This window comes from Phodopus roborovskii, unplaced genomic scaffold (assembly GCF_943737965.1).
Source record: "Phodopus roborovskii unplaced genomic scaffold, PHOROB, whole genome shotgun sequence".
Lineage (NCBI taxonomy): Eukaryota > Metazoa > Chordata > Mammalia > Rodentia > Cricetidae > Phodopus > Phodopus roborovskii.
Window position 1 is genome coordinate 18380975 of NW_026126517.1, and position 10309 is coordinate 18391283.

The 10309-nt window shown below is 44.2% G+C and overlaps 1 protein-coding gene across 1 annotated transcript in view; it reads right to left on the reverse strand.

Moving 5' to 3' along the window:
- The window catches only part of Jhy (junctional cadherin complex regulator), a 55101-nt gene extending 53659 nt beyond the window's left edge, over positions 1 to 1442 (reverse strand). The window contains exon 1 of the mRNA XM_051197163.1: positions 1330 to 1442. Within this exon, the coding sequence (XP_051053120.1) occupies positions 1330 to 1340 (11 nt within the window). The 5' untranslated portion in view covers positions 1341 to 1442. The remainder of the gene's footprint in view (positions 1 to 1329) is intronic.
- Positions 1443 to 10309: the final 8867 nt, after the last annotated feature.

The following is a 10309-nucleotide window of genomic DNA, read 5'->3' on the forward strand; positions in this document are numbered from 1 at the left end:
CAAAAACAAAAACAAAAAAACCCCAACAACTCATAGTTCATTTCATCATTGTTTTTGATATGATAATCCAGATCATTCTTTCTGTCTTTTCTTAAATAAGAACCCAGGGTTTCTTGGTAGTAATAAACAAGCAATGGCTATATATGATGATAATTTAGTTGTTGGTGACAGACTGAGAAAATGTGGGAAGAATGTGAAAGAGTAGAGTGAAATACCACCCAAACTAGGCTCTCTCTCTCTCTCTCTCTCTCTCTCTCTCTCTCTCTCTCTCTCTCTCTCTCTCTCAGAAAAAGAGCTGACCTCTTGGATAAATTTAGTAAGTGGCTACATTTCAAGAGTAACTCCCTAGTAATACCCCTTACAAAAACTCCAAAACAAAAACAACAAGGGGAAAACAAAACAATGCTTTGGCCTCTGAGATTTCTGACCAATCCACTTCTTAGTAAACAAGAAAGGCATGGGCACAGTCTCTAGTATCTAGGGACTAAAAAACCACCAGCTTTCTGTCTCTGCCACTACTTGGGGACAAACCCACTAGGGCAGAGGGCGCAAAAGGACACTCAGGTTGAACAACGGATCCAAAATTGCCCTGTGTGGAACAGGCCAGGTGGGTGCTGTCCCATGGGGATCTCAGGATTTTCGCCATTGCCTCTTTCTAAGGGCTGGGGGGCGTTTGAAGGTCGGAGCTGGCGCTGGCGGGTACAAGGAGCCAGGGACCAGGCTGTCTGGCCCAGGAGATCGCAGCCCTGTCTGGGCGCGGTCCTTCCTCCGGGACCTCAGCTCTGAGACTCCCTCGCGCAGGTCCCCGAGTTCTCGGTACACCCTGCCCCGCGCGGCCCCTTCCCACCCGCCGGGAACCGCCCTTCACCTGCCGGTGCTGCTGAGCGGCCGCGCCCCTGGCCCCGCAACCTCCGCAGCCCCGGCTCCCGCTGTGGCTTCCGCCCCGCCCGCCGCTGCCTGGAAACCAGGGCCAACATCGCGCCCGCTCGCTCCGAGCCTCGGGACCCAGCGCTCCTGCTGCCTAGCCGCGCGGGGTACCCCGGGATCGGGATGCTCAGGTCCAACCACCCCGCCCCTTACTCGGAGGAAAAACAGGGAAGGAAGAGCCCCTCAGGGATGCTGAGGGGGATAGGCAAGACCTACACACCAGGGAGAAAGGAACTCAGTTAGTGAATGGGTAGCTGGCTGGAGTGGGGAGACAAGAAAAGAGAGGCGGGAGGGAAGAAAAGAACAAGAGGCCAGTAAGTATTTGACCTTCATCGGAAAGGAACTTCATTCACTCATATTCAGAAGAGGGAAAATTAAAGCCACCCAGGACAGAACACTCACCACACAGGCATCGTAAGGGGAAAAGTTGGCCACGTGTTGCTGATGCCACCTGGGAGCAACCAGAGTCAGAAGGCGTGGCTGGAGGATAAGGAGGGTGAGAGCCTGTCTCAAAAAGCTGAAACACCCAAGGGAACAGAGAACAGATAAACACACACCAGTTCCAAGGGCCAAGGGGATTATATGGATGAAGGGCTATCTAGTGTGTGAACTGGATAGCATTTGGGAACCGGTTTGGCATTATCTGGAATATGCAGGCGCACCTTAGTTCCCAGCAACCTCACCTTTTTTATGCATCAGTGACAGGTTAAATCTGAACTGTCTCACTCAGGCTTACCTGGCAGTGGTGTTTTTGTGATTGGGGGCCTGGTTGGCGGAGGTGGGTCACCGGGGCTGGCCTTTGAGGGCTATAGCCTAATATTGCTGATTTCTCTGCTTTCCAGTTACCCTGGGATGTGAAGAGCTTGTGCCATGCTGGCCTCTTAGATTTCAGCCGTGCTTTCCCGACCTTGACCGGCTGAAACCATAAGCCAAAATGATCATCTGTTCTCTTGCTGCCTGGCATTTTGTTGCAGCTATGATGAAAATACTTCACACAGCATCCAAACTGGTGAATATGGGGACATGAAATTAAAGACCAGCAAAATCAAAATCTGCTGGGTTTGTAGATGCACACACAGCAAAGGGCAGCAACAATAACAACATAACAAATTTTTAAAAGGACCAGGTAGGACTCTGGTCAGGGAAGACTGCTTTTGAGATTGTATTTGCTGACCTTAGTGGTTGGCATTGATACTCATTTTAAATACTTCTTTAAGACATATATTTATGCCGGATGGTGGGAGCACATGCCTTTAATTCCAGCACTTGGGAGGCAGAGGCAGGTGATCTTTGAGTCTGAGTCCAGTCTGGTCTACAGAGTGAGTCCCAGGACAGCCATGGATACGTAGTGAAACCCTATCACATAAAAAGCAAGAAAGGAGTTGGGGGGAGGAAGAAAGGAAGAAAAAAAAAAAAAAAAAAAAGAAGGACATACATTTATGTGAGTGTAGGATACCTACTGTCAAAAATTTCCCAAAGAATGGAAATTATATTCACATTCAAGACACAAATAGGTCTGAATAACTGCCTTCCAAGAGGCAAGAATGTTCACAGACTAGTTGCTTCACTAATAATAGGAAACAGGAACTGGAAAATAACCAAAGTACTAGTTTTTACCATGTTTCAATCCGGTTCTTATTATAGCTGATTACATTTTCACTTTCTTTTGACAACAGGGAACTTTCCTATATGTGCACAGTAAGACGCTAGTGTTTATTTACAAAACAAAAATGAGTTATCTGAAGCATTTGTGTTATTCTGTCCAGTCCATTGCATGTGTTATGATAGCAACCTCAAACATGCATAGAAAACCTCTGCAAAAGAATTCCTTCTTCGTAGCAGTTTACGGGTGTGTTGTTCTGAGGAGTCAAGAGAGGACCACTCACACCCACCCGGCTTCTCAGCCACTGGTGAGGGTCACTGCTGCAGTCCTTGCGGCCCTTACGTTGCTTTCTGCATTATCTGGAGAACATTGCTTCTGGCTTTTTGCAATTCACCGCCCACTTGTGACTCACAAGTGCGATCCAGCAGCTCCTTGTAGAGTCACACCACCTTCTCAGTGTAGAAGCCCCTGAAGTCTGGCCCACTTCCTCCTTTGCAGCAGCTATCCTGCTTTTGCTCTGGTGTAACGAAAGGCTGGAATAACACAAATGACAGTGCATGCCAGGGGCTAGAAATGATGTCAGTTGTTGTAATGGAGATAATTTGGTATGAAGACATATTATGAAGAGTTGGAAAGGGGACACACATCTCATGGGTATAGTGACCACAGAAAGCAGCTTTGGCCTTTATGGCTATGGAAGCCCAGGATGACCCTAAAATCATTATCCCTAAGAAGCCTGGAGAAGGGCCACTTGGGGGATGAGGGAGGACTAATGGAGCTGGCTCTGGGAGGAGCAGAGGGGACTCAGGTGCTGCTATTGCAGCCCACTGAGCTCTTGGGGATGAAAAGACTCTGCCAAGGGGACTTGGAAGAAACAGTAAGAAAGTGAAGGATGTCAGTTCCCATTCCTCCTTCAGCATGCCCCCCCCCTGCACACCACCACCACCAGGGAAGTCAGCAAGAAGCCATTTGGGAAAGGAGAAATATGGTTTGCATTAGGTAGGTGTGTGTGTGTGTGTGTGTGTGTGTGTGTGTGTGTGTGTGTGTGTGTGTGACTACAGGTACCTGAGGAGGAAAGAGGTAACTTGTGTTCTAGGTGGTTGTAAGTTCTTGGATGTAGGTGCTGGGAATGGAATCCCAGTCTTCTATGAAAGCAGCATGTGTTCCTAATTGCTGATCTATCTCTCCAGCCCTGAGCTTTCCTGTCTTAATAATAATAATAATAATAATAATAATAATAATAATAATAATAATAGTAAATGACCAATTTTTTTCATGGAGCCAAAAGCATCCTGGGAAAATTATTTTGTCTTTTAAAAATATCAATATAGTGTTTCCCTGAATTTAGGCTTTTTTAGAAATTAAGTAGGATGGCTTTAAAAAAACAAAACCAAAACCATTAACTGTATGATTGATACATTTGGGGAGAATAGAAATTATTTTTGCTTGCTGTGACTAGGTTTACTTGTATCTGAAAACAAGAAACAGAAGAGACAAGATGGGGGAAATTAACATATTTCAACATGGATGACAGACCTGCTCATGAGTGCATTACAGGAAGGAAGAGGGCTTCTTCTCCCTCAGAAGGTTCAGGATGATAAAAAAAAAAAAAAAAAAAATACAACCGCGTTTCATCTAGATCAAACCCCTTTATGAATATAGCAAATTACCATGACTTCGGCCAGAGGAAGTGATGGGAGATTATGTTGTTGGGTTAAATTAGTGGGCTCATTAATGGTCAGCAGTTCAAACTACCTTCTTCATCTACAGGGAGCCTCATGTGCTCAGAATGTTGGGTGGTTGTCATTTTCTCCATTTTCACCTGATGACAGATAGTATGGATGATGCTTGGAGCCAGAAAATCTATTTATTTATTGTAATGGGGTAGTATGATCAGCATTCTTTTGACTTCCTTCCTCGAAGGCAGCATTGGGCAGGCTCTGTCTGTTCTTTTCTGGCCCCATCTCGCCATGAGTGAGATGACAAGAGCATGAAACCCCTTCTTGTGTAGGGAAAAAGTCAGGATCTTGCCTTGAGTGCTTCAGGAGCGCAGAGGCTCAGGCCTTGATCCCAGCTATTTGACCCACTAATTGCATCTTTGGTAGCTGTTTGACTGTGTCTGGGTCACTGCACTTGCATCAGTAAACAAAGCTGGACTGGTGTTTTCCAGGATACTGACTGTGCACGAAACAGCCTGCTGTAGCATTTCAAGCGGTCCATTCGGGAGGTGAAGGTAACTATTGATCCAGCTTGTCTGGCTTGAATAACTGTTGGCTTTCCAGTGCAGGATAGTTCTGACTTAGCAACTTAAGAACAGTAAAGGTCACAGGACTTCCTTTTCTTTGCCCATGACCTTGGCACTGTAGCCTGGCCCATGAAGGAGTAGTGGGGGCTCCAGACATCATTTGTAGTTACATTTTCAGGGAAGGATGCTTTGATTCTGAAGGCCTCCTTTTATCATTAAGAAAAGTCTTTTTCTGTGCCAGGAGGTTTATACATATGAGGCCATCTTGGGCCACATGGCAAGATCCTGTCTCAAAGTATGTAAATAAACAAACAAAAATCTTTTCTAGAAACCTGTCAAGAACTCACTAATGTCTCAATGGTCAATGTTGTTTTAAGTTATTGCATTTATTATTATATTTACTCTATATTCATGGATGCAACAAATCTTAGGCATCAGAACAGGCTTCTCTGCACTGGCGTGCACAACTCTTGTCATTATTCCCAAAGCAATAGACTGTAACTGTTTTCCATGTGTCCTTTATGTTGTACTGGGTATTATTCATAATCTGGAAGTGTTTTACATTTTTGGAAGAATGTATGTAGTGTATAAATGAATATCACACTATTTTATATAAGGGACCTAAAACTACTCAGATTTTGGTGTTTTGGGAAATGGTGGCAGAGAGATCCTGAAACTGTCCCCCATTGACACCAGAAGTTTCCATTTGTGAGTAGAGTATATCTGAATAAAATTTTGTTAAATCAAGCTACATAGAATCCTTTATGACACCAGGATACTTCTTTAAAAAAAAAAGTGATGACATGTATTTATTTGCTCTTTTTTGTGTGTATGTATATGTGTGTGTATGACAGAAGTCAACTTTCAAGGATCCATTCTCCCCTTCCACTATGTGGGTCCCGGATATTGAAATTGAATCTTGAGCATTACCTACTGACCCATCTCAGCGCCCCCAGGAACCTTTTCTTTCCCCCACAAAACTTCTACTAATATTTCCAGGACATTAATTTTCCTCAACCTACGTTTTAATGTCTGACATAAATTCATTCCTATTCTGAATATTCTATCTGTAAAACTAGACCCAGAATTACTGGGATTTGAGAAATCTATAAATATAACTATTTTATTGATGAGTTTCTCTGCAACACTGGGGTGATACACTAAGGTTGTTAGATTACACAGGGGATATAATAAACTAAGTTCAAGGCTTGGGGGAAATAAAGGTGGCACAGGATCATCCAGTGCCCACTTAATGTGAAGGAAAAAGCAGGTAGATTCCAGGACCAGAGAAACAAAATCCTGGCCAGAGTGGCAACATCTAGTTGAAGAATGCACTCAGTCCCACCAACCCTGGACATTTGGTGCTTTCTGCTCACCTGTTGATACTTCACATTCTCTTTAGAGAGATAGAAAGGGTACCAGTGATGTAGCTGAAAGTATCCTATGGCAAATGAAAGATGCTGAACACAACTCCCAGCATCTTCCTTTTTAAATGACCCCGAAATCATGTTGCTATAGCAATAGAGGGGGTGATGGTCTTGACCAGGAAGGCTTGGACTGGCATCTAGGTTCTACCCTTAGTTGTTTATGTAATCCTGACATGAATGCTTTGAAGTGATTACCAGGAGGCTGTGACCACCTCAACCATGCCATTGACAATTCATCTCTGCTCTGAAAATGCCTGGTTTGTGCTACACCACTGTTTCCCTACCAGGCTGCAGTAGAGTCTTTACAATATACTAATTCCAAAACTCTACCCCAAGTCTCCTGACACCACTCACTGGGAAGAAACCCTCCCAGTGATCCTAAGATGGTGATCCTCATCTTAGGAAACCCTCTCAGGGGATTCCACTTTCACTTGATTCCTGAAAGCTGATCTGGAGAGATGGGGCAGTCACAGGGGGTACCATGTGGAGGATTAGTCAAACATAGACTCAAAAGTTGGTCAACGTGTTTGACTGACAGTGTGTGACAGGCACCACCCCTGAAGTAACAGTGCTTCCTCCTGGGTTGTTTTCAAACTACTGGTGGCTTGACAAATGACTGACAAAGAGATGTTACAAGACTATGAATGATATGTCTTTGCACATTGAAAGCAAGACTCCTGACTTACTCTCTTTCTCTCAGCCTCCTACAGCATAGTTTTCCCAGACAGTTCCATCCAGAAGACAAAACAGGCATCCATGGGAGTGTGAGTAGGAACATGTGGAGGCCCAGACGGTGTGGGAGTGTGAGAGGCTCAGCCTAGGGAGGAGGCAGTGCTTCATAGAGAGCTACCCTTGCCCACAATGTCAACTTGAATGGGTGGGAAGGATGCCATATAGTGGGGTGTGTGTGTGTGTGTGTGTGTGTGTGTGTGTGTGTGCATGCTCATGTGCGTGCTGAACACTTCCACACTGAGGGGCCACATGGTGTGAGGTATCAGAGTACAAGGTTAGTGAGCAGAGAGACTCCACATGGAGGAATTGATGACAGAAGAAAAGGAATTAGAGTTGGAGCCTTTGCAGGAGAAGGACATCCTCAGGCTAGGAGATGACCTCCACACAGAAAACTTACCAAAATACATTAGGGATTCAAAAAAGCATCTCCCAGAGGAGGGAATTAATACAGAAAGCGAGACGCTAGAATAAACTCATGGTTTCAATAGACAGACTTAAATATACACCAACACACACACACACACACACACCTATAGAAATAGTCCCAAGCTTTGTCCATTGAGAGGATCTGACAGTGATGATACCTCACAAGCAGTGATGACAATGATTACAAACCCTAAATGCCAGCATCTATTGTTAGATTGCAAACTGTCTTTGAAATTTCTCTCCTCCCAAAAGTCATGCCATGCCCCTCTGGAACTGAGTTAGAAGGTTGTTCTATGTTGTGGCCTTGCAGCCTATCCCTCTCAAAGCTGCAAGATAAATGTATGGTGTTATCCAGTGCTTGGCTCCTTATCATATAGGACATGTCAGACCAAATCACCACAAGCCTCTCCAAAGCATAAAAGTTAGGTATCCTCGGTTCAAATGATTTCTCCAAAGGCACACTCCCTTCTTCCTTCAGTCCACCCCTTCCACAGCATGTTGTTCACAGTGGCCATCTTCTCTTTGAATGTTTTCCCCACCTCAACGCTCAATCCTGGCAATAATGTTTGCAAGGCTCGCTCTCCTAAGAAATCTCATTACTGAGGGGCTGTTGGTGTGAGCGCCCTGGAGTTCTGTAACTTAATAACATCCACTAAGCAGGACTGGGAATTCTTAGAGAATTGTAGATTTCAGGGCTGGCACAGGGGAAGTTTGAATGTGTAGTATCAAAAAGCAAACTGTGTGCCTGAAGATGGATGCATGTCTGCCAGGAGGACACAGAAACTGGTGCCCACAGTTGCACAGTAAAATTGGCAATGGACCCATTTGGTAGTCACAGATAAGAACTGATTGAATAACAGTGGAGACCAGGGTTTAAGAAAGCACAGATCTAAAAAAAAATGTGAATAGCTTTAAAGTTTAAGGAGGAAAACTATATTAGCATAGTTTTGAAGCAAGAAGAAAGTGGGTTTGCAGTGAAGAACTCCAACAGCACCATGTGAATCCATTAAAATGAGCAGCAGACATCAAGTGGGATAAATAATACACAAGAAAATGAAACTCAGTAGGCTTCCTTGAGAGTCCAAAAGTGTTCCTTGAGCCTGATCTCAAAGCCCAACTGAGGGCTGCTCTGTAAAATAATTACCCTGTGCTACAAACATGCAGGCCATGAAAAACAAAACAAAACAAAACCCCCCAAAACAAGACAGATACATAATTCAAACAGACAAGGAAAAGATGAAGGGAAAATCTAATTGTGGCCTTCAGGACAGTTAGGGCAACTGGGAAAGCTTGAATGGTGTCTGCCTTAGTCACTGCTCTATTGCTGTGAAGAGACGTCATGGCCAAGGCAATTCTTATAACAGAAAGCATTTAATTGAGGATGGCTTATAGTTTTAGAGGATTAGTCCAATATCATCATGGTGGAAAGCAGGCAGGCATGGTGCTGGAGCAGTAGCTGTGAAAGCTTTACATCTTAATCCCAGCAGGCAGCAGGCAGAGAGAGAGAGAGAGAAAGAGAGAGTGAGACTGGGCCTGGTGATGTGTTTTCAAACCTCCAAGTCCATCCCCAATGACACACCTCCAACAAGGCCACACCTCCTAATCTTTCCTTAACTTTTCTTTTAATTTTTTGAGACAGGGTTTCTCTGTGTAGCTTTGTAGCCCAGGCTGGCCCGGAACTCACATAGATCCACCTGCCTCTGCCACCTGAGTGCTGGGATTAAAGGCATGCGCTACCCAGCCTAGAGTCACACATTTCTTCTGACAACCAAGCACTCAGACATGTGAGCCTGTGGTGGCCATTCTCATTCAAACCACAGGGCCATGAGTGGAAACACAGCAATGCTGCTTTCCTGACTCAGATGGGCTTTGTGGTGAGGTGTGTCTTTGTAGGGGTACTCAGAGGACTCAAGGGGTGATGAGTATCCGGTCCATTCACTCTGAGAGAGGCAAGGAAGGTCCTCTGTACTATCTTTACACTTTGCCATAGTATTTTAAATGTTAAATGAAAAGAAATGAACACAGGAGGAATAGAAACAGAAGGAGCTGCTCCTTGCAACAACACATTCATGATATATGTTTGTTTCTGTGAATATAGCATGTCACACTTTCAAATTGCTTTTCTCAGATCCAAATAATGAAAAATGCCTCACAGAGCACCAGAGTTTGCTATGTCCTCTGAACTGATCTGAACTGATTTTTTTTTTTTTTAAGAAAAAGAGAGTTACAATAATTTTATTACAGAATCAAGAAGCAGAGAAACACAACAACCTCTAGAAAGACACTCTGGTCTTTATTAAAGAAGTTCCAAAAGCCACTCATGAGTTTAATAATCTGTTAATTAAACTCATGGTTTTCTTCTGTACATGCTTTGGTCATGGTGTTATCAGTTTAAAAAAGTTGTCTGCCAGGGGTTGCCTCCCATGGTTAGCAAGGAAACCTAAGAAACTGGAAGTTGAATTCAGTCCTTATATTGAGAGTGGCAGACCCCTGGATCTTCATGTCCATCACATGCTGTGACATCCCATCTCTCCCTATTCCTTCCAAGAGCCTGTCTTGAAAGCAGACCTCTGGTATCTCAGGTCTTCTTTGGGTACGTCTCATCCTTAAGTTCTTCTTGAATAGAAGAAAAGATTTTAAACCAATTTAAATCATCCAACTGTAGCCCCATATCTAAAGATTGCTGCCTACTGCTCGAGGTCAGATGTTCGCTGGTCATACTGACCCTGATCCAAAAGGCTTAGTAGAGTTCTCCAGCTCTGAAGTAGTGTCAGTAATAATTGGTTCTTTCTATGTTTTTCTTTCAACGAGGAGCTTTCTGTCCATGGCTTAGTCCTCATGTTGCTGCCCTGGCTCAGTGGACACTGTCTTGAATTATACCCAATGGACATTTTTTTTTTTCATGCCACTGTACTTATGCTCCTTTCCAGGGCCTTATGCAGCTGCCCT